The sequence below is a fragment of the Mesoplodon bidens genome, assembly GCF_964165515.1.
Source record: "Mesoplodon bidens genome assembly, chromosome: 3".
NCBI lineage: Eukaryota > Metazoa > Chordata > Mammalia > Artiodactyla > Ziphiidae > Mesoplodon > Mesoplodon bidens.
The window spans coordinates 10,951,526-10,976,862 of NC_138178.1; the positions used below are offsets into that span (position 1 = coordinate 10,951,526).

Here is a 25,337-nt window from a genome sequence, read left to right on the forward strand (position 1 = left end):
ACAGCGGCCTTTGCGCCTGCGCCGAGGTCGGCCTCCGCGTCCTCGTGCCACGCCCACGGCCGCAGCAGCCCAGGACCGGGTAAGTGACTCGTCCCGCGCTCCACCCACCTGAGCCGGCTCCGCTCCTAGGGCTCCTCCCTCCCTCGTCCCGCTCCCGACGTCGGACGTGCGTCAGCGTGCCCTCAGCCGCTCGCCCCGCCCCCACCGTGTTGGCACCTGCGCACAAGAATGTTATTGTGCGGCGCCGGCACGCCAGCTTCGATGCAGCACGTGTCTCTGCTAGAGTTTGTCTTTTTCTCCAAATATACAGAAACAGGAAAGAGCAACATTTTTAAGGGGACGCCACTCTTCACCCCTTTACTCCCAAAGGTACATATAAACTGGTTTTTAGGTTGAACTTCTCTGAGAGAAAAGGAGCTGCAGAGAGAGGGAAGAGAGGAAAGGTAGTTTGCAGGGCCACCTTCCACTTCCCCGTTGCCTAGTAACTGTTTCCAGGGCAGTCGCGCCGTCAACAACGCTAAGTGATCCCAAGAGTAATAGAAGAGATATTTTATTTTCTTCCCAAGAGAGGACAGCTAAGTAGACGTCAAAGGGGAATTGTGAAAGAGAGAAGCCTTAGTTCCTTGAGAAGGCAAGAGATTAGGAGAGGAAAGGGGAAGCGATGAAGAAAGGGATGGAGATATTGGTATAATGAGAAAAAAGCTGAGTAGTTTTAAGGACTCATTTGGTGGCCATGGATCCAATGTGCTCTTCTGAGAGCATTTATAACCTCATACCCAGTGACTGGAAGGAACCTCCCCGGCCTCCTAGGTACGTGGGTAAGCAAAGATTACCGCTTGAAACAAGAGTGGGGAATTACTGTTCCATTTCAGGATTAAATAAGCATCATATCACTTTCAAAACGAGATAACGTGTTTTTGTCTCAATGAAGTAGCCTTGGATGACAACTTCTTAAAGAAGAGTTTGCAAAATATAAGTATTTAGCATCTCACAATTCACAGAGAGGGCGGCCTGGTGCTGTGAGAGGGCCGTTTTCTTATGTTAGCCTCCTTTTAATACGTGTGTGATTGTTTGTAATTTAATTGTTCGTGTATGATGTGGCATACAACATAGCCTGAAATTTCTTATGGTTGAAAAGAGAAAAATCACAATTTTATTATCCTGTGTTAGGATACTTGAAACTTGGTTTCAGGAGTTCGTTGTTTTGTTCCTGACTACACTGCTGCTCCCTCTATAAAGGGATAATACTTATCTTTTTTCCCCAAGAGTATTGTCAAATATAAATTCCTGTTTGTTTCTGAGCCTCAGTTTTTTGATTGGTGAAACAAAATAAATGCATGAGATCGTTTCTAAGGTTTTTTTTTTTAAAACCAAGTTGTCATTTTCTTTATTTTTTAAAAAAATTATTTATTATTTTTGGTTCATTGGGTCTTCATTACTGCATGCAGGGTTTCTCTAGTTGCGGCGAGTGGGGGCTACTCTTTGTTGCTGTGCGCAGGCTTCTCACTGCGGTGGCTTCTCTTGTTGCGGAGCACAGGCTCTAGGCGCGTGGGCTTCAGTAGTTGTAGCACACGGGCTTCAGTAGTTGTGGCTCGCGGGCTCTAGAGCGCAGACTCAGTAGTTGTGGCACACAGGCTTAGTTGCTCCACAGCGTGTGGAATCTTACTGGACCAGGGCTCGAACCCGTGTCCCCTGCATTGGCAGGTGGATTCTTAACCACTGTGCCACCAGGGAAGTCCGTCTAAGGTCTTTTCTTGATCTGATAGTTGATGGAAGGAAGAGTGGATTGATAGAGACCCAAAAATACGTAATTGAGTTAAGACTTTCATGTAGGTCTTAGGACCCCCTTTAATTCCCGAAATTTTGAAAAGGTAACCACACAGTAAATTTCCCAGTTAGTCTCCTGGGACTTAGCACTTACTTAAAGCTATGAGGAGAAAAGAAGGTAACTGATAGAGAAAATCTCATTCCTCCTAGGATTTTTGCAGCTTTTACCTTTCTCTTTTTCCTGATCCAAGTCAAAACCGCATTGCAAGAGCACTGGGCTAAAAACAACAAAAAAAAACAGGCTCTGCAACTAATTGGTTTTGTGATCATGAATACATTTTCATTTGTTTTCTGATCTGTAAAACAAACTAAATGAACTAGATAATCTTTAAGGTCTTTCCCATCTAATTATCAATTATCTTTACTAGTAATTACTTGGGGTGCATAACATCTTCAACAAGAGGGCAGATTCTTCCATTTTTAAGCCTGAGTATCTGTTTTTAACCAAACCAATACCTATTTTGTTTTTCATTAGCGTCTCAAAATCTAGTAGAAATTAGAAATAGGAATTCACAGTAAGATATGGTACAGTTGCAGAGCTTATCAGGAGTGTTCAAATTAACTATTGCTGAATGGACTTCTGGTCGAAAATTCCTGTACATTGTACAAGATAAAGCTTCTCTGTATAACTCACTGGCAGATTATATTTTCCACTGAATACTGTATTTGAATGTTAAGATAGTTTATTCAATAGGTGTTTTGTTTTTTCGTAAATTTAAAAGCTTTACTGCACCTAGGTGACTTTTTCAAGAAATTTTATAGGAAAAATCTTTTTCATTTGGCAAGCACTTCCTGAACCCCTATTAGTGTGTAACGTTGCCCTTGGGCAGTGTTGGAGTGACAGCACAAACTCCTTGGTTTACTCTGAAGGAGCGAGGAGAAAAAACTAACCTACGGTGAAAGGGATAGAAGGCATCCAAATGTGATGGCAAAGAACCCATTGCATCAGGGTGAAGTTAGCCTACACTGTCAGCACAACCATGAGTTTTTATTTACCCGTTTGTTTGTTTGTTTGTTTATGTAACTTATTTTTTTGCGGTACGCGGGCCTCTTACTGTTGTGGCCTCTCCCGTTGCGGAGCACAGGCTCCGGACGCGCAGGCTCAGCGGCCATGGCTCACGGGCCCAGCCGCTCCGTGGCATGTGGGATCTCCCCGGACCGGGGCACGAACCCGTGACCCTTGCATCGGCAGGCGGAGTCTCAACCACTGCGCCACCAGGGAAGCCCCAACCATGAGTTTTTAATTTGACAAGATGTCATGCATGCAAAACACTAATTTATAAAAAACAGAGCATAATAAAACATTTAACCAATTCTTTCTCACCACAGTAACACAAACTTGCCCTTACCCAATCCCCTGACTGCAGTACAAATTCATGCTAAGAAAGAAATATATTAAGCTGTGAGCCTTGTTTGCATCACTGAGTTATAAACCCAGCTTCAGTAAAGCTCACTGCAGCTCTTTGCAAGACTGGCAAGATGATCGTCCAGCTTTCACAAAGAGGTGGATTCCTTGGGGAAACCAACAGTTGACAGCACTGTGATCTCCCTTACCTCAGAGGTTACAGGCTCCTTGGGGAACTGAAAGATAAACATTAAAATGCTGGTTAACAATAAAACCATATATTGTTGAAAACCCTAATGAGAGATGCAGATGCTAAATGAGAATTTAGAAAATGGATATATGTAATCAAAGTGGGATGAAGGGCACCCTCTTCCAGTTGAACAATGAGCTATGAGCAGTCTAGGTCCCAAAATTCTACACAATTGACCAGTGCTGCAGTAATATTGGCCTGACATTTAAAACAAAACAAACAGGGGCTTCCCTGGTGGCGCAGTGGTTGAGAGTCTGCCTGCTGATGCAGGGGATGCGGGTTCGTGCCCCGGTCCAGGAAGATCCCACATGCTGCAGAGCGGCTGGGCCCATGAGCCATGGCCACTGAGCCTGCACGTCCGGAGCCTGTGCTCCGCCATGGGAGAGGCCACAACAGTGAGAGGCCCGCGTACCGCAAAAAATAAATAAATAAACAAAACAAAACAAACAAAAAACAGTAGTTAACCAGATGTTCATCTAACCCATTAGGATAAAAAAAAATCTCAAACAAGCATTATCAGACTGTACCAACTCTTGGTCTGTATTTCTCTGTGTGCTCTTTAAGATAAACTGCTTTAGAACTGTGTATCTACAGATTTAATATGACTATGTGGTGACTCTTGGCAAGAAAATAAGTGCAAGTACGATACGTCTATTAAAGATAACTTTAACTTTAGAATAATTAATCTATAGCCCACATCTAATAAAAAGTAGAAAATAAGGCCAGTTGTCTAATAAAGTCACCCTCTGGATCTTTATAATAAAACCACACTATCCAGAAAATAGTATAAAATGCAGCTATTGAAAAGAAAGTATAATGGAAGCAAGCTAAGTGTCCATCAATAAATGGATGGATAAAGAGGATGTGGTATATATATACAATGGAATACTGCTCCACCATAAAAAAAAGAATGAAATTTTGCCATTTGCAGCAACATGCATGGACTTGGAGGGCATTACACTAAGTGTAATAAGTCTGACAGAGAAGGACAAATACTGTATGATATCACTCATATGTGGAGTCTAAAAAATACAACAAATTAGTGAATAAAACAAAAAAGAAGCAGACTCACAGATATAGAGAACAAACTAGTGGTTACCAGTGGGGAGAGGGAAGGGGGGAGGGGTAATATAGAGGGTGGGGGGAAAAAGGATTATTATGGGATTATATGAAACAATGTGGGTGAAACTTTTGAAAATTGTAAAGTGCTATAGAATTTAAAGACTCTTTCATGCAATAAAAAAAAGAAAAGAAAGTAAACTTTATGTGTACTAACGTGGAAAGGTATCACATTATATTAAGTATTTTTAAAAATAAATTTATTTATTTATTTTTGGCTGTGTTGGGTCTTCGTTGCTGTGCGTGGGCTTTCTCTAGTTGTAGTGGGCAGGGACTACTCTTCGTTGTGGTGCACGGGCTTCAGTAGTTGTGGCACACGGGCTCAGTAGTTGTGGCTCACGGGCTCTAGAGCAGAGGCTCAGTAGTTGTGGCACACGGGCTTAGTTGCTCCGTGGCATGTGGGATCTTCCCAGACCAGGGCTTGAACGCGTGTCCGCTGCATTGGCAGGCGGATTTTTAACCACTGAGCCACCAGGGAAGCCCCTATATTAGGTTTTAAAAATCAAGTTACAATTCATACATAAATAGAGATATAGAAAACATAATTTTTTCTGGAAAATGAATTGAGGAGATGGAGGGAACCTAGATCTTTATTCCTTTTTGCTGTTGTTGAGGTATAATTGACATATACCATTACATTAGTTTCATCATTTAAAAAAATTTTTGTAATTTGGAAAAATTAAAAAATTATTATTCATATAGAATAGAATATCTTGTTTTCTATAACGGATGGTAAGCTTTCAACTCACAGAAAATAGTGTAATGAATCGCAAGATTGCAAATTTTAAAAAGGTGAGAGTATATGCACTCCTTTTTACTGCAGAGGAAGTTATTTTATTAAGGGATCATATCTGCCATTTCTAACTTCCATGGGAATTTCAAGGCACAGATTTGGATTGAACATTATTTCCTGATGGTATCTAGTGAGCTCATTCAGTTTGGACCATAATTAATCCCCAGCCATTTAGTTCATGATGAAGGAAAGTCTTCTAAAAGCAAGAAACAATTTAATGTTTCTCCACCCAAACTTACCTACATAGTAAGATGAGAATACAAAGTATTAAAAGTGGTATAGCTCGGGCTTCCCTGGTGGCGCAGTGGTTGAGAGTCTGCCTGCCAATGCAGGGGACACGGGTTCGAGCCCTGGTCTGGGAAGATCCCACATGCCGTGGAGCAACTAAGCCCGTGAGCCACAATTACTGAGCCTGCGCGTCTGGAGCCTGTGCTCCGCAACAAGAGAGGCCGCGATGGTGAGAGGCCCGCGCACCGCGATGAAGAGTGGACCCCGCTTGCCACAACTAGAGAAAGCCCTCGCACAGAAATGAAGACCCAACACAGCCATAAATAAATAAAATAAAAAAAAAAAACACTAGAACTCAAAAAAAAAAAAGTGGTATAGCTGAACTTCTGCTTCCAATCAAGAGTGGAATTTACCCTCTCACCTTAAACAACTAAAACACCAGAAAAATATATGTAAAACAATGGTTTTTCAGGCACTGGACAAGCAACGCAGAGCAGTCATCCCTAAGAGAAAGGAAACAAGCCCTACAATTGTCCCAACATACTCTATGGAGAGAATCTCCAGACAAAAGTCCAGGAAAGAGAAATTAAAACAAAATCCAGCTGTTTCCTTGAGTTAAAGAAACAGAGTTCAGAGTCTGAGGTGGTCAAGGCAGGTAGCGTTCACAGCACAAGAGTGCTAGAGAGGAAAGAACTACATATATAGAGAACTATAGAAGTATGCAGGTGAATTTCCCTGAAGTCTCTGGTTGACAGTACTTTCATATGTTGAAACTACCAAGGCCAGGGAAATAACCAACAGAAGGCAGCAGAGCCAGATAAAGTTTATATTCCCACCAACCAGAGTGGAAACTCCTCCTAAGATGCAAGGGATTGAGTAGTGCCCTCAGAAATATATTGCCTTAGTAGTAGGGCCAAATCAGAAATAGACTAAAAGCTCCTGGACCCAGAAATACAATGTATAACCAAGAGAAAAATCAGTCAATACAAACAGACAAAGAAATGACATCAATGAGAGAATTAGTAGACAAGGAGATTAAAACCACTATTTTAAATATTCTCCATGTGTTCAAAAAGGCAGAGGAAAACATGAGCAAGATATGGAGAGAAATTGAAGGGTAAATAAAACCCCAAATCTAACTTGAGGACATAAGTAATACCATGTCTAAAATGAAAATAGTATACTTAATGGGAATAACAGCAGCTAAGACACTGAAGAAGAAAATATTGTTGAATTTGAAGACATAGTAATACTAGAACAATACAAAATGGAAATGAGAGGAAAAAAAACTGAAAAGGAAAACAGAATCAGTGAGCTATGGACAACATCAAGCAACCTAACACAAGTGTAATTAGAATCCCAGAAGGAGAGTAGAGAGATACAGAAGAAATATTTGAATAATGGTCAAAATTTTGACAAAATTAATGAAATCTCTAAATCCACAAATCCAAGAATCATAATGAACCCCAAGCAGGAAAAGGAGAAGGAGGAGGGGGAGGAAACCATACCAAGGGCCATTAACATAAAATTTCTTAAAACCAGTAATAAAGAGAAAAATCCTAAAAACAGCCAAGGAAAAAAGAAACATTACATACAGAGGAAGAAAGAAGGTCAGCAAATATCAGAAACAGTGGAAGCCAGAAGTTTAAAAGTCCATAATGCATAAGAAAAGGGTATGACTTGGAAATTTGGATTTACACAATGAAATAAAGAACACATAAAATGGTAAACATATGGGTAAATATTAAAGTTTCTTCTTTTTAAATTTATTTCTGAATTTCTTTTTAATTTATTTGGCTTTTTAAAGGGAAAGTAATCACAATTGAATTACGGGTTTCATAACACGCATATAACATTAGGATAAAGGTGGGGGAGAGGTAAATGCAAGTATTCTTTTGTAAGGTTCTCATGTCCTATGTGAAGTGACATAATAATACTTGAAGGTAGGCTGTGATCAGTTAAACATGTATATTTTAAACCTTAGAACTTCCACAAAATAAAACAAAAACAAAAAATAAGGCAGAATAAAATAAGGAAGAACCAGCAATGGGGTATGTAGAAAACAAATAGCAAGATGGAAAATTTAAACACAAACATATTTTTAAAATCACATTAAATGTGAATGGTCTAAATACACCAAAGAAATGAAACCCTTTGAAAGGATAAAAATTCTACACTTTCCATAAGAAAATCCCCTTAAAAATAAAGACACAAGTAAGTAAAAAGTCAAAGAATGGAAAAATACTGTTACCATAAATCAAAGGAATGTGGAATGGTTATATTAATATCAGACAGGGTAGATTTTTAGAGTACAGAATTTTAAAAGGGATATAGAATATTATTTCATAATATTGAAGAGATTAGTATTTCAAGAAGGTATTCTAAATGCTGTGCACCTACTAATAGAGCTTCAAAATACATGAAGCAAAACCCGATAGAACTAAAAGAAGAAATAGACAAATCCACAATTATAGTCAGAGATTTCATCTCTCTTTCAATGATTATTAGAACACTTGAAAATACTTCCAACCAGTTTGACCTAATTGTCATTTATAGAACACTCCAGCCAACAGCAGCAGTGTGCACTTTCTTTTCCAGTGTATGTAGAACATTTACCAAGATAGACTATGCTTTGTGTCATAAAACAAGTGCCAGAAAATCTTAAAGGATTGAAATTTTACAATTATATTCTTTAACCACAGTAGAAATTAATTAGAAATCAAAGAGGTATCTGGAAAATCCCCCAATATTTGGAGATTAAGCAAAACACATCTAAACAAACTCCTAAGCCAAAGAAGATATCAGAAGGGAATTAAAAAGGTATTTTTTAATTTTATAGCTTCTATTAGATAAGTATAAAGGTTTAAAGTCAAATATCTAAACTTGTACCTTAAGAAACTAAAAGAAAAAATTGAAAAAGAAAAGCAAATTAAACTCCAAATAAATAGTAAAGATCAGTGCAGAAATCATTGAAATGGAAAACGTGAACATTAAAGAAAATCAATGAAAAGCTGTTTTTTTAAGAAATCAATAAAATTAATAAGCCCTTAGCTAGACTTATCAGCAAAAAAAAAAAAAAAAGAGAGAAGACATAAATTACCAATATAAGGAATGGGAGAGGGGACGTCACTGTAGATGCTACAGATATTCAAAGGATAATAAGGAAATACTATGACCATCTTTATCCTGGCACGTTTTTCTTAGGGCAAAGGTTCCATGTAGCTTGCTTAAGCCTGATGGACAGGGCTCAGATAATTCAGGTAATTATGCTTTATGGCTATCTCCAAATGAATATAGATATATATAAATTAGAAATGTATATCCTTTTTTTAAACTTTAAATAATTTTTACTAGAAATGTAAATGCTACAACTTTTTCTTTTAATTTTAGGTATGTATCAGTTTTTAAGGCAGCTGTAAAAGATGACAAGCAAAAATTTAAAACTGCAATGAAAACTATGGGACCAGCAAAACTTGAAGTACCTTCTCCAAAGGATTTCCTGAAGAAACATTCAAAGGAAAAAACTCTACCACCCAGTAGGTTTTATCACTCTTTTTAATATTAAAAGTGTTAGCAGATAATTTAAAATTATTTTGTCTGTGAATATTAAATGTTTACAGTGATAACAACTTTACCTCATATTAAACAGAATTTGAGAGGCTAGGAGAAAGCAGAAGTCAAGAACATAGTAGATGCACCCCAGTGTTCATAGCAGTATTATTTACAGTTGCCAAGACATAGAAGCAACCTAAGTGCCCATCAGCAGATTAATAGATAAAGAAGATGTGGTATATGCATACAATGGAATACTACTCAACCATAATGAAGAATGAAATACTGCCATTTGCAGCAACGTGGGTGGACTTGGAGGGTATTATGCTAAGTGAAATAAGTCAGCCAGGGAAATGTATGACATCACGTATGTGTGGAATCTAAAAAATACGACAAACTTGTGAATATAACAGAACAGAAGCAGACTCACAGAACAAACCAGTGGTTATCAGTGATGAGAGGGAAGAGGGAGGGAGCAAAACAGAAGCAGGGGGTTAAGAGATACAATGTTATGTATAAAATAAGTTACAAGGATATATCGTACAACACAGGGGATATAGCCAATATTTTATAATAACTATAAATGGAGTATGACCTTTAAAAATCACTATATTGTACACCTGTAACTTATATAATATCAGTATTATACATCAACTATACTTCAGTGAAAAAATATTTTAAATAAAAGTTCTCAAAAAACCCCACAATGTAGGGCTTCCCTGGTGGCGCAGTGGTTGAGAGTCCGCCTGCCGATGCAGGGGACACGGGTTCGTGCCCCGGTCTGGGAAGATCCCACATGCCGCAGAGCGGCTAGGCCCGTGAGCCATGGCTGCTGAGCCTGCGCATCCGGAGCCTGTGCTCTGCAAGGGGAGAGGCCACAACAGTGAGAGGCCCACCTACCGCAAAAAAAAAAAAAAAAAAAAAACCCCACAATGTAGTAGAAAAAGAGAGTGGAGAATGCCAAGTTGCCCCCTAAATAGACTTTCCTTTGATGGTGCAAGCATCTTGAGCTACATCTTGGACTATCTGATAAAACCCCACCTCCAGCACCACATGCCCCACCATCTTCATAACTAGCTATATGACTTCAATAACAATGATCATAAGAAGAGTTCTAAACCTCAGTGGGCAAGATAGCTCAGCATCTAAGGCCTGTCTGGTCTTTTCTGAAAGAGATGAAAACTACAACCATTACTGTCAGTTGTCGAAGCAACTATCAGGCTCATTTTAGCCTTGAGTATGGGCTTTAACTCTCTCCGATCTCTAAGACCATTAGGACAATGAAAGAGTTAGATGTAATGGAGGAGCCTTCATGAATGAGAGCCAGTTTCCTGGGCATGCTACCTGTACAGGCACAAAGGGCCCTGTGCTTCAGAGGATCCCACACTTGGTTTAATGCTCTGCTTTTGCCATCTTGAAATGCCTAATAATTTTTTATCAAGAAGCCCCACATTTTCATTTTGTACTGGGCCTCACAAATTATGTAGTCAATTGTGGTCATAGAGAATATGGATATCAAGGGAAAAGGCCATCAGGTAAGTGGAGAGTGGATGAAAAAGGAATTGTTATTGGTATTCATGGAAGCAACTTCTTCCCATCTTGGGTATGTCTTCCCTGATGTTTTCAGATAATAAAGAGAAGAGGGCAATGAGTCTATCTATTTTAAAAAGTTAGCCTCGGTGACTTCCATGGTGGTGCAGTGGTTAAGAATCTGCCTGCCAATGCAGGGACACGGGTTTGAGCCCTGGTTGGGGAAGATCCCACATGCCATGGAGCAGCTAAGCCTGTGAGCCACAACTACTGAGCCCGCATGCCACAACTACTGAAGCCCGCACGCCTAGAGCCCGAGCTCCGCAACAAGAGAAGCCACCGCAATGAGAAGCCCGCGCACTGCAACAAAGAGTAGCCCCCGCTCGCCGCACCTAGAGAACGCACGTGCGCAGCAATGAAGACCCAACAGCCCAAAAAAAGCCTCTTCCCATCTTCTGGCATCAGGGAAATAATGCAATATCTCAAGCCCAACTAGGGTGTGCCTTTTGACAAAAATGAAACTACTTCTCCCTATGACAATATTATGTGTCGCACAACCCTCTCTCATAACCCTCATGCCGTGACAGAGGATGAGGGCATTATTGGGAAAGGTGAAAGAAGCAAGTCTGAAAATACAACATTCATGCTGAAATTCATGTCTTCAGAAGCCTCTCTTGTAGCTCCCTTCAGTGGAGTCTTGTTATTTTGTGACCCAAAAGCACTTGAGAACACTGGAAAGTCTTAAAATGGAATTTAATACTTTAAGTGCCTTAGAACCAATGATATTACTTAGGTCCTCATGAATCCTCTCCAAGGTTAAGCATATTACATAACCTAACTGTATAAATCCTAAGTTTCAAATAAGGAGAAAGGGAAGAATTCTGTCTCTTTTCTTATAAACATTATAAGGCAAAACAAACACAAAATTTCATTGGCCTTAAGAATAATTAAGAAATTCAGGGCATTGCAAGAGCTTTAAAAGCCCCGTCCAATGAGACAAAGTTAAAGGTAATATAGGCCAAGGCTACTGCCAGTCTCTTGGTGAATATTCTGCCATTCTGAACACAATAATTTGCTAGACACACTGAAAAATACCTAACAGGTACAAGAAGATTTCTCTAAATTTAAGTAGTAGAACATCTGCATGACTACAGACCGTGTTGATATTGTCATTTTATTATAGCCTAAAAAGAAACCCAGTCATTTGGTTTTCAGACTTATTAACATTACCACCGAATAATTTGTAAAGAGACATCCTCGCCCCTTTTTCCGAGCCACCCCACATTGCCAACCCCTACTCCTCGGATGAAAAACATATGATGTTTAGATATTGATGGATATAATACAAGGGTAAGATGGGTGTGGGCTTTAGGCTCCATCCGGTGCATAAACACAACCAACCAGGATTTATAATACACTTTACTCAACTAAGAACGAATTATCAGTCCTTCTAAACTGTTGCCTCATTGTCTGAGAATTCAGTTTTGCCTCTTAAGTGCGTTTCTAAAGCTATCGTTACGGGAGTCCTTTGCATGCGCTTTCAACTCATAATTAAATCTGGAATCTAAATGTTTCCCATGTGAACATCTGTAAGATGTATGCCTCTGGGTTTTTAGGCAAACGGATTATGTCAACCTTACTTGATACACCCAACCTGACTTGGGTGTATCTGGTAGAAGGGAGCTATTTGGGTTGTAACAGGCTTATTCTCTGCTCCGGGCTTTGGAAGAACTCCCTAATTCAATTTCTGACAATGCTTACAACATCTCAGTCGTATGTTAAATAGGAAGAAGGTAACCATTTTTGTAGGTCAAAAACAGTAAACAATTTTACATATAGTTCAAGCTAATATATACATTATAGTCTGCATATTAATATTTTATTTTTTCATCCCCCACTATAATGTAAACTCCATGAGAAAGGGGACTTGGTCTCTTCTGTTCACTCCTGTACCCGCAGTTCCTAGAGCATTACCTGGGGACATAGTAATTGCTTAACAAAAATATATTGCATGAATTAATGAATAAGTGAACATTCAAAACCTCCTTTATAATGTTTCCTGGGGGGTGTGTAGAATTATCAGGGGGTATATTGGTTTGCTGGGGCTGCTACCATAACAGGTATGGGGTAGCTTAAACAAATTTATTTTGTGACAACTCTGAGAGCTAGAGTCCAAAATCAGGGTCTAACTGGGAATTCCCTGGTGGTCCCTGAGCTTCCACTGCAGGGGGTATGGGTTTGATCCCTGGTTGGGGAACTAAGATCCCACATGCCACACGGAATGGCCAAAAAACCCCCAAAACAAAACCAATAACAAAACAAAACAAACGAACAAAAAAACAAGATCAGGATGTTTCCAAGATTCATTTCTTATGAGCCATCTCTCCTTGACTTATAGATCACTGTCTTCTCCCTGTGTCTTCACATGGCTTCCTTCTGTGTGTGTTTGTGTCCAAATTTCCTCCTTTTACAAGGACATCAGTCATATTGGATTAGGGTTCACCCTAATGACCTCATTTTAACTTAAGTCCCTCTTTAAAAGCATGTACAACTACAGTCCCATTCTGAGGTACTGGCATTTAGGGCTTCAACGTATGAATATGGCGGGGGGGACACAATTCAGCCTATAATAAGAGATTAATCCAGTTCATAAACTTTTAATAATAAGTATTGTTTTTTTCTGATAATAAAAGTTATATAAAATGATTTAAAAGTTCAAACAGTACAGAAATGAATAAAGTCAAAGTCCATAGTAATTGTGATGGGGTTAAGATTTGAGTACAGTGGGGTTTTTTATTGTTGTTTTTTATTTATTTAATTTACTTGTTTTCGGCTGCATTGGGTCTTCGTTGCTGCGCGCAGGCTTTCTCTAGTTGCGGCGAGCGGGGGCTACTCTTTGTTGTGGTGCGTGGGCTTCTCATTGCGGTGGCTTCTCTTATTGCGGAGCATGGGCTCTAGGCAGGTGGGCTTCAGTCCTTGTGGCACGTGGGCTCAGTAGTTGTGGCTCACGGGCTTAGTTGCTCTGCAACATGTGGGATCTTCCAGGACCAGGGCTGGAACCCTTGTCCCCTGCATTGGTAGGCAGATTCTTAACCACTGCACCACCAGGGAAGCCTTTGAGTAAGGTTTTGTCAAGATAGTTGTTGCCTTCGGTTCTTGGAAATAAAGTGTAATTCTTTTACATTTTAACATTTTGACAAACCACTTTGATGTGGCTGTATCAAAATAGATAAGTTGGAACAGTCAAGTCAAAGAGACTGTGTAAAAATGGCCAGTTTCATCTACTGCTAATGAAGAGAATGTGGTAGAGATAAGTAACTTTTGATAGCAGTTATTTTAGGAGGTGAGCTGTAATCAGGGAGGAGTGAATAGGAAACCTCAGTAGTATTGGTCATTTATAATTTCTTAAGCTGCATGTTAGGTACATAGCTATTACATGATTTTTATACCTTATAATAATAATAGTTTTAGTGAAAAACATCCACAGATTCTTGGATACATCAGATCATCACGTTTGATTTATTTACTTGGTGATTTTACAGTAACTTTCCTCTGAAGAGGCAATTACTCATAATATTGAAGGTACTCAGAAAAAAGTTTTAATGTTTCTTTGGACTTTTTTCAATGGGCATACTGAACATTTGTCATTGAAATCTTTATAAGAAAATATTTTTATTATAGCTAATAAAAATGTTTTAGCTAGCATATGATTTGGGGTGTTTATTTTCTTCCCTTAGATTTTTATATACAAGAGACATATAATCAACATATTAATTGATTATGTCACGTTTAATTTTTTGCATGTATGATTACTGATTTTTACCTTAAATATTTGAATATATTATTAATAAAACTCTAATATACTAGTGGTAAAATATCTGGATGCTATAAGTAGTACTGAGTAGCCACATTTATAGTTTAATATTAACAAGGAAATATTATGTTTAACAGAAAAAAAGTTTGAACGGAATGAGCCCAGAAAGCCTCCTGTGCCGTTGAGGATGGACCATCCAGTCATGGGAATACAGAGTGAAAAAAATTTTATAAATACAAATGCAGCCGATGTCATTATGGGAGTGGCTAAAAAACCTAAACCAATCTATGTTGACAAAAGAACTGGAGACAAGCATGACCTTGAAACTTCAGGACTAGTTCCAAAGTACATCAATAAAAAGGTAGCCTTGTGATATATTAATAAGATCTGATAGATAATTTAAATATGGTATTATAATGCTTGTCTGTATTATCACTAATAGTGCCCTCACTGACAAACTAATGGTTACCAGTGGGGAGAGGGAAAGGGGAAGGGTTTGGAAAGGGGTAGGGGATTAAGAGGTACAGATTACTATGGATAAAATAAATAAGATACAAGGGAAATATAGCTAACATTTTATAATAACTTTAAATGGAGTTTATATCTATAAAAATTTTGAACCACTACGTTGTACACCTAAAACTAATATAATATTGTAAATCAACTGTACTTCAATTAAAAAAAACAGTGCTCTCACTGGACAAATTATCTAGATTGCCAGTTCTCATTCCTCTGAAGTCTGTGTTTGGTCCAAATCTAGTGTGATGAAATTACAGAGAATTTGGAATGAACAGCAACATATAGTTCAGTAGAGGGGAACTATAATTGTTTTATGTAATTTCAATATTAATATATTTAACATTTATAGCAAACATTCTCTAAAAGGTACTCCTTTTCGGTGAGGTGGGATTGTCACTAGAAGCACAGTTGTTACTATAAATCTAGAAGGAATAACCTTTCAGAAGATCCTAAGATTTAGTCATTCGTTTACATTATCTTGTTAACAGAATGAGAGAAATGAAGAGGAAAACAACTTTAGAACCATCCGTCCTATCAGTGTGCTGTAAATAATTCACAGGACTATTTCAGTTTGAACTCATTTGTGTTTGGTTTGGAGTAAAGCAGACCTTGAAAGTACTGTACAATATTTAGTCTTTTCAGGACCTTCATTTCTATCTGAAAAGGTGCTTATCAGATAGGCATATAATTTCATTGTTGAAAATTATAGAAGCTTGGGTTTAGCAGTTTAAATATAGAACTTTAAAATTTAAAAAGCTTTTGAAAAATACCTTATATAAGACCTATTTTACTTTGCATACTTATAGAGCACAAAAGTGCTGGAAACACACATAGTATAATATGAGTACAAAATTCTAAAGAATAATAATGCATAATAATAACTTGGGAAGGAAATAAGGAAGAAACGAAGAGAAAAAGAGGAAATTGTAACATTGATGTAAGAGGGGCTTGTACTGAGGTCATCCAGTGATCTACCATGGTGAATCCAATGACTGTTCACCATCAAAACAGGAACCTCAAGGCTGTTGTCAGAGAACACTACTTATTCCCTGAGAAACCCTTGTCCCTCAGCTGGCTGAGGCACCTTTGGAAGACCTTTCTGGGAGTTGACAGCTCATGCTTAGAAAGATTTCAGGTTTCTCTGGATACGGCCTCCTTCTATGGCCCCTGGAGGCTCTTCAGGGTCCTTGTCCCGTAGGGTGTGGAAAAGCAGAAATTTCATTCTCCTGGCTCTTTAAAGCCATTTCCAATCCATCATTTCTCTACCATCACGTAAAAGCCCTTCTCCTTTGATGGTTATGCCACAAACCGCCACACTGGCTGCCTTCCACCTAAGCTGTCCACTTCAATACATTTTCTGCCTTGAACAGGAAATTGAGAGTCTCTATCACAGAGACAGAAAAATACGAGGTTAGTCTACCTGTGCTTGTCTACGAAGCCACGCAAATTCTCTGCTCCTAGTGTACTCTCGATGGCTAACCAGTCAGGGCTGACGAAGGACTAACTCAACTTACTTTCTACTTATCTGAGTTAAGCTTTAAAATCTATTATTGGTAAGTGAGATAGTAAGTCCTTTTAAAGGCAAGGCCATTTTTTAAAAGTGAATGAACCTCATGTTTTAGTTCCAAATAAAGTATTACATGTCCATTTGTGCCATGAGAATATTTTGTGTAAGCAAACTGAAGCATGGATGTTTGCCTAAGTTACATAGGAATAATAGGAAGACAAGCATTTCAAATTCTAACTCTGCCACTACTTAACTCTGTGATTTTTAACAAGTTATTAGATTTATCACAGCATGGTGAGGATTAAATGATATGAAATATACTAAGCACTTGACACAATACCTGGTACCTAATAGAAGTTCAGTAAAGAGCAGATATTATAATATATGCAATTATTAATATTAATAGTATGCATTAGCCCTCAATGATCCAGCACATGGGAATATTTCAGATCACTGCAGCGTTTACCCATTTGTGAGGTAGTTCTTTTTCCTAAGCAGAGTATGCCAAATATAATTTAATCACTTGTGATTACACAGTCATCATTGGGAACCTCAGTGATTGTACTGAGCTGAAATGAGGTGTTGCCCTCGGTGTTTCCTGAAATGGATTGAACTGGTTACCATGAAACTAACTTACCAGAATACTGAGCTCTTAGAGTCTATTTGTATAGTGCTTTGCAACTTTCCAGAACACATTTGTAGCTAGGATTTCTATCCCTTGTTGTCAGCATTAGGTTAGGTTGTGCTGTGGTTAACAACCCCCAAATTTTAGTAGCTAAAAGCAACTAAGTTTTATTGCTTGCTTGTGCTACCTGTCCATTGAGGATTGCTGGGAGCTCTGCTTCTTGTCCTCATTCCAGGACCCAGGCAACCCAAAACATCACCCATCACCATACCAGAGAGAAAAAGAACATGACAAGTCAACCATTAGTTTATGAGCCTTCTACCCAAAAAGGACATTTCATCTACTCACACGGGGAAATTCAGGTCACATGGCTGCATCTTACTTGAAGGGGAGCAGGAAAATATTGTCATACCAAGTGCCTAGAAGGAGAAGAACCAGAATATTTGTGTATAGTTTTAATGACTCATATCTTGCAACAGCTACTTCCTCAGAGAGGTCTTCCCTGACATCTTTTTCTTTTTCAACTTAATTTTATTTTTTTATACATCAGGTCCTTATTAGTCATCCATTTTATACATATTAGTGTATACATGTCAATCCCAATCTCCCAGTTCATCCCGCCACCACCACCCTCCTGCCACTTTCCCCCCTTGGTGTCCATATGTTTGTTCTCTACATCTCTGTCTCTGTTTCTGCCCTGCAAACTGGTTCATCTGTACCATTTTTCTAGGTTCCACCTATATGGAAATATACGATATTTGTTTTTCTCTTTCTGACTTACTTCACTCTGTATGACAGTCTCTAGATCCATCCATGTCTCTACAAATGACCTAATATCTTTCCTTTTTATGGCTGAGTAATATTCCATTGCATATATGTACCACATCTTCTTTATCCATTTGTCTGTCAATGGGCATTTAGGTTGCTTCCTTGTCCTGGCTATTGTAAATAGTGCTGCAATGAACATTGGGGTGCATTGGTCCTTTTGAATTATGGTTTTCTCTGGGTATATGCCAGTAGTGGGATTGCTGGGTCATATGTTAATTCTATTTTTAGATTTTTAAGGAACCTCCATACTGTTCTCCATAGTGGCTGTATCAACTTACATTCTCACCAACAGTGCAAGAGGGTTCCCTTTTCTCCACACCCTCTCCAGCATTTGTTATTTGCAGATTTTCTGATGATGCCCATTCCAACTGGTGTGAGGTGATACCTCATTGTAATTTTGATTTGCATTCTTCTAATAATTAGTGATGTTGAGCACTTTTTTAATGTGCTTCTTGGCCATCTGAATGTCTTCTTTGGAGAAATGTCTATTTAGGTCTTCTGCCCATTTTTTGATTGGGTTGTTTGTTTCATTAATATTGAGCTGCACGAGCTGTTTATATATTTTGGAGATTAATCCTTTGTCCAGTGATTCGTTTGCAAATATTTTCTCCCATTCTGAGGGTTGTCTTTTCATCTTGTTTATGGTTTCCTTTGCTGTGCAAAAGCTTTGAAGTTTCATTAGGTCCCATTTGTGTATTTTTGTTTTTATTTCCATTACTCTAGAAGGTGGATCAAAAAAGATCTTGCTGTGATTTATGTCAAAGAGTGTTCTTCCTATGTTTTCCTCTGAGAGTTTTATAGTGTCCAGTCTTACATTTAGGTCTCTAATCCATTTTGAGTTTATTTTTGTGTATGGTGTTAGGGAGTGTTTTAATTTCATTCTTTTACATGTAGCTGTGCAGTTTTCCCAGCACCACTTATTGAAGAGGCTGTCTTTTCTCCACTGTATATTCTTGCCTCCTTTATCAAAGATAAGGTGACCATATGTGCGTGGCTTTACCTCTGGGCTTTCTATCCTGTTCCATTGATCTATATTTCTGTTTTTGTGCCAGTACCATATTGTCTCGATTACTGTAGCTTTGTAGTATAGTCTGAAGTCAAGGAGTCTGATTCCTCCAGCTCTGTTTTTTTCCCTCAAGACTGCTTTGGCTATTCGGGGTCTTTTGTGTCTCCATACAAATTTTAAGATTTTTTGTTCTAGTTCCGTAAAAAATGCCATTAGTAATTTGATAGGGATTGCGTTGAATCTGTAGATTGCTTTGGGTAGTATAGTCATTTTCACAATATTGATTCTTCCAATCCAAGAACATGGTATATCTCTCCATCTGTTTGCATCATCTTTAATTTCTTTCATCAGTGTCTTATAGTTTTCTGCATACAGGTCTTTTGTCTCCCTTGGTAGGTTTATTCCTAGGTATTTTATTCTTTTTGTTGCAGTGGTAAATGGGAGTGTTTCCTTAATTTCTCTTTCAGATTTTTCATCATTAGTGTATAAGAATGCAAGAGATTTCTGTGCATTAATTATGTAATTATTTACAACTTTACCAAATTCGTTGATTAGCTCTAGTAGTTTTCTGGTGGCATCTTTAGGATCCTCTGTGTATAGTGTCATGACATCTGCAAACAGTGACAGTTTTACTTCTTCTTTTCCAATTTGTATTCCTTTTATTTTTCTTCTCTGATTGCCATGGCTAGGAATTCCAAAACTGTGTTGAGTAATAGTGGCGAGAGTGGACATCCTTGTCTTGTTCCTGATCTTAGAGGAAATGCTTTCAGTTTTTCACCATTGAGACTGATATTTGCTGTGGGTTTGTCTTATATGGCCTTTACTGTGTTGAGGTAGGTTCCCTCTATGCCCACTTTCTGGAGAGTTTTTATCATAAATGGGTGTTGAATTTGTCAGAAGCTTTTTCTGCATCTATTGAGATGATCATATGGTTTTTATTCTTCAGTTTGTTAATATGGTGTATCACATTGGTTGATTTGCATATATTGAAGAATCATTGCATCCCTGGATAAACCGTACTTGATCATGGTGTATGAGCCTTTTAATGTGTTGTCGGATTTTGTTTGCTAGTATTTTCTTGACTATATTCATCAGTGATATTGGTCTGTAGTTTTCTTTTTTTGTAGTATCTTTGTCTGGTTTTGGTATCAGGGTGATGGTGGCCTCGTAGAATGAGTTTGGGGGTGTTCCTTCCTCTGCAATTTTTTGGAAGAGTTTGAGAAGCATGGGTGTTAGCTCTTCTCTAAATATTTGATAGAATTCACCTGTGAAGCCAACTGGTCCTGGACTTTTGTTTGTTGGAAGATTTTTAATCACAGTTTCAATTTCATTACTTGTGATTGGTCTGTTCATAATTTCTATTTCTTCCTGGTTCAGTCTTGGAAGGTTATACCTTTCTAAGACTTTGTCCATTTCTTCCAGGCTGTCCATTTTATTGGCATAGAGTTGCTTGTAGTAGTCTCTTAGGATGCTTTGTATTTCTGCGGTGTCTGTTGTAACTTCTCCTTTTTCATTTCTAATTTTATTGATTTGAGTCCTCCCCGTCTTTTTCTTGATGAGTCTGGCCAATGGTTTGTCGATTTTGTTTATCTTCTCAAAGAACCAGCTTTTATTTTTATTGACCTTTGCTGTTGTTTTCTTTGTTTCTATTTCATTTATTTCTGCTCTTTATGATTTCTTTCCTTCTACTAACTTTGGGTTTTGTTTGTTCTTCTTTCTGTATTTCCTTTAGGTGTAAGGTTAGATTGTTTATTTGAGATTTTTCTTGTTTCTTGAGGTAGGCTTGTATTGCTGTAAACTTCCCTGTTAGAACTGCTTTTGCTGCATCCCATAGGTTTTGGATCATCGTGTTTTCATTGTCATTTGTTTTTACGTATTTTTTGATTTCCTCTTTGATTTCTTGGTTATTTAGTAATGTATTGTTTATCCTCCATGTGTTTGTGTTTTTTATGGGTTTTTTCCCTGTAATTGATTTCTAATCTCATAGCGTTGTGGTCAGAAAAGATGCTTGATATGATTTCAATTTTCTTAACTTTACTGAGGCTTGATTTGTGACCCAGGATGTGATCTATCCTGGAGAATGTTCTATATGCACTTGAAAAGAAAGTGTAATCTTCTGTTTTTGGATGGAATGTCCTATAAATATCAATGAAATCTATCTGGTCTATTGTGTCATTTAAAGCTGTGTTTCCTTATTAATTTTCTCTTTGGATGATCTGTCCATTGGTGTAAGTGAGGTGTTAAAGTGTCCCACTATTATTGTGTTACTGTCGATTTCCTCTTTTATAGCTGTTAGCGGTTGCCTTATGTATTGAGGTGCTCCTATGTTGGGTGCATATATATTTATAATTGTTATATCTTTTTCTTGGAATGATCCCTTGATCGTTATTTAGTGTCCTTCCTTGTCTCTTGTAACATTCTTTATTTTAAAGTCTATTTTATCTGATATGAATATTGTTACTCCAGCTTTCTTTTGATTTACATTTGCATGGAATATCTTTTTCCATCCCCTCATTTTCAGTCTTTATGTGTCCCTAGGTCTGAAGTGGGTCTCTTGTAGACAGCATATATATGGGTCTTGTTTTTGTATCCATTCAGCAAGCCCGTGTCTTTTGGTTGGAGGATTTAATCCATTCATGTTTAAGGTAATTATCCATGTGTATGTTCCTATTACCATTTTCTTAACTGTGATGCATTTGCTTTTGTAGGTCCTTTTCTTCTCTTGTGTTTCCCACTTAGAAAAGTTCCTTTAGCATTTGTTGTAGGGCTGGTTTGGTGGTGCTGAATTCTCTTAGCTTTTGCTTGTCTGTAAAGCTTTTGATTTCTCCATCGAATCTGAATGAGATCCTTGCTGGGTAGACTAATCTTGGTTGTAGGTTCTTCCCTTTCATCACTTTAAATATATCATGCCACTCCCTTCTGGCTTATAGAGTTTCTGCTGAGAAATCAGTTGTTAACCTGGTGGGAGTTCCTTTGTATGTTATTTGTCATTTTTCCTTTGCTGCTTTCAGTAACTTTTCTTTGTCTTTAATTTTTGTCAGTTTGATTACTATGTGTCTCGGCATGTTTCTCCTTGGGTTTATCTTGTCTGGGACTCTCTGCACTTCCTAGACTTGGGTGGCCATTTCCTTTCCCATGTTAGGGAATTTTTCGACTATAATCTGTTCAGATATTTTCTCGGGTCCTTTCTCTCTCTCTTCTCCTTCTGGGACCCCTATAATGCAAATGTTGTTGCGTTTAATGTTGTCTCAGAGGTCTCTTAGGCTGTCTTCATTTCTTTTCATTCTTTTTTCTTTATTCTGTTCTGTGGCAGTGAATTCCACCCTTCTGTCTTCCAGGTCACTTATCCCTTCTTCTGCCACAGTTCTTCTGCTATTGATTCCTTCTAGTGTATTTTTCATTTCAGTTATTGTATTGTTCATCTCTGTTTGTTTGTTCTTTAATTCTTCTAGGTCTTTGTTAAACATTTCTTGCATCTTCTTGATCTTTGCCTCCATTCTTTTTCCAAGGTCCTGGATCATCTTCACTATCATTATTCTGAATTCTTTTTCCTGGAAGGATACCTATCTCCACTTCATTTAGTTGTTTTTCTGGGGTTTTATCTTGTTCCTTCATCTGGTACATAGCTCTCTGCCTTTTCATCTTGTCTATCTTTCTGTGAATGTGGTTTTTGTTCCACAGACTGCAGGATTGTAGTTCTTCTTGCTTCTGCTGTCTGCCCTCTGGTCTTCTCTGACATCTTTATTTATCTCAAATAGCTCTCATGACTTTCTTTTTTCTTACTGTATTTACTGTGGAGCACTTATATATATTATTTTATACTTTATTTTTGGTGAGTTTCCTCTCACTACAGAATGCACATTCCATGAGGACAGAAACTTTGCCTTTCTTATTCACTAGTGTAGCTAGCACCAAGTACATCCTCAAATAATTATTTGAAGAATGAACAGGGAGTAGGTCTGTTTCTCTACACAGTGGTATCGACACATTTACTAACTTGAAAGAATCATAGCTGATTGCCTCACTGTCAGTCCTTGTAAGCAGCCCAGGAGCCTAAGATTGTATTTTGTAGTTCCAAAAACAACCTTAGGGGCCCACGTCAATTTTTTCGTAAAGCAGATGTGCCTAGCATCTTTAAGAGTTTGTTCTTACAATGCATTGGAAGCATTTATCTTCCTTTTTTTTTTTTTAACGAGATCATGCACAAGAGACCTTAAGATATTTGAGATATTTCAAGGTAAAATCTGAAGCACCTAAAAGAAATAAAGAAAATCCAGTTCTTTGGGGTAAAGTAAGGGCCAAGTCATCAGCCAAGAACAGGCACTGGGAACATTCAAAAGAGGGAAAACAAACAGCCATGATAACAGCACAGATGGTTTTAAATGACCAGAATCAACTAGTTCCAAATAGGAAAAAAAAAAATCACTGACTTTTGTTAACTTGCAGTGTTTTGCGCAAAGGCTTTAAGTCTGTAACTTTTCTTTTGCTCCTAATCATTGGTTGGTATGTACACATATATAAGATTACTTTCAGGATGTTGATTTTTTTTTCCTGAAAAATCCTTACCAGGGTTATGGTGTCACGCCTGAATATATACGTAAGCGAAATGAAGAAGTGAAGAAAGCCCAGGAAGAATATAACTATATCCAGGAAAACCTCAGGGAAGCAGCTATAAAGAGGCTATCTGATGAAGAAAGGGAGGCAGTTCTGCAGGTAAGCGTCTGTAGTTTACCTTCATGTGTAACTTTTTAAAACATCTCTGAAAGAAAGGTCTACCATCAGTGATTATTAAGGCCAGCACTTTGATTTTGAAATCAGAACACTCTCTTTTGCTTATAGTGACAACTGCATGCAACAAAGCTGGCTCTCTGGGGAGAGCAAAAAGTTGTGATATAGGGATTGTTGAATAATAATTTGTTTCCAGCTAAGTGAGCTTCTGTTTCTTCCTGAAATAGTGTCATAAGCAAGCTAAGTTTCTCCTTCAACGAACGTGCATAAATAAAGTAAAAAAGCATTTTGATTTTCATCCCCATGCCCCTGAATTTTTCAAAAATAATATCCATAAGGTAGATATTTTTCACTAGGTGGAGCTCTAGAATAATTGAAACTGTCCCTAGACCAACTTTTTTTTTCTTATAAGCAAGTGTCCAGATTTTAAAATAACCAGGTGTTAGGCTTTACATATGTTTTCTTTATTTGGAGTAAAACAGACTTAAAGACACTTACACTGGAGTTTTTAATGCAAGACTTCTATCTGAAGCATTTAAAATATTGGGGGATGTGAGCACCGTTGCTCCATCATCTTTAGAGAGTATTTATTAGCACCTACTGACTCTGTTCTATAGTTGTGTTCTCTTATAGAGGTAAAAATAGTACTTTATTCTTTGTTTTGTTACTTTGAAAGCTTTCTACAAAGTCATTTCTAGTGACCTTTTCAAAACAGAAAAAAACCTATTTTTACAACATTAATTTCTATTGAAAAATGGATTCATATGCTGTTATAAAATCTTAGCATTTTATCAGTGTCATCCCAATCATCAATAAACATTTATTAAATGTCTGTTCTGCATAGAGTATCATGCTAAGCCCCAAGGGGCATAAAATGAAATTTCTGCTATGGATAATATTGTAATTTAATTGATGAGAGGTGCTGTGTATATATGTACATATAGAAAGGTGTGTGTGTATAGATCATATGTTTTATAAGGTTCTCAGGCATGAACATCCAGTGCAGGATGTAGGTAGGTCTTTAGCTGTGCCTTAAACTGCAGAGTAAGAGGATATCCCAGACAGCAGGAGTGGCCCGAGGGCAGGGACCCTGTCTCTTTGTTGCCAGCAATCTCTGCAATGCCTAACCTAGTGCCCAGTGTAAACACAGGTGATTAATAATGGTGCGCTGGAGAGAAGGAAGGAAGACAGACAGGCAAGAAGGCTGGCCCACGTGGAAGTGGGACTCGGCCCGTCATTTTCAGGAAAAGCACTGCTCTTTGGTTCCCTCCCTCCTTCTCTCCCTCCCTCCTTCCCTCCCTCCATCAGATTCTGCCGTTCTTAAAACATACATGCTTTTGTGAAAGCCAGGTTTTTATATCTAAGAAAAATAGGAAAAGAAAGGAAGAACTTCCCTGGGAAGGCAAAGGCTCTTCCCTCGGGCACGTCCTTAGTGGGTCAGCAGCCCTCAGCTTCCTGATGTGGTCACTACAGAGTTTCTTTGTAGACACTTTGATAGACAATAGCTGACCCTCCCTTGGATGCCTTATTAGCTGGGTAGTGTAGCTGCCATGGTAACGAAGCCAGGAGCTCTGTTCCTGACAAGCCCTGAGCCCTGCTCCCTTCCCTGGTAAAGAGTTGCATGTAGTTCTATGACAGTATGGTCATATGTCCTTGAGTAGGGCAC

At 38.2% G+C, this 25,337-nt stretch overlaps 1 protein-coding gene across 3 annotated transcripts in view; it reads left to right on the top strand.

The window, feature by feature from the left end:
• Positions 1-2: 2 nt before the first annotated feature.
• Positions 3-25,337, top strand: part of ENKUR (enkurin, TRPC channel interacting protein) — a 30,932-nt gene continuing 5,597 nt past the window's right edge. Inside the window, exons 1-4 of one of the 3 annotated variants that reach the window (XM_081226988.1) lie at positions 3-79; positions 8,953-9,098; positions 14,596-14,819; positions 23,513-23,656. In XM_081226988.1, coding sequence (XP_081083114.1) covers positions 9,011-9,098; positions 14,596-14,819; positions 23,513-23,656 — 456 coding nt within the window. In that variant the 5' untranslated portion in view covers positions 3-79; positions 8,953-9,010. The other 2 variants (XM_081226987.1, XM_081226986.1) reach the window with 2 other exon arrangements.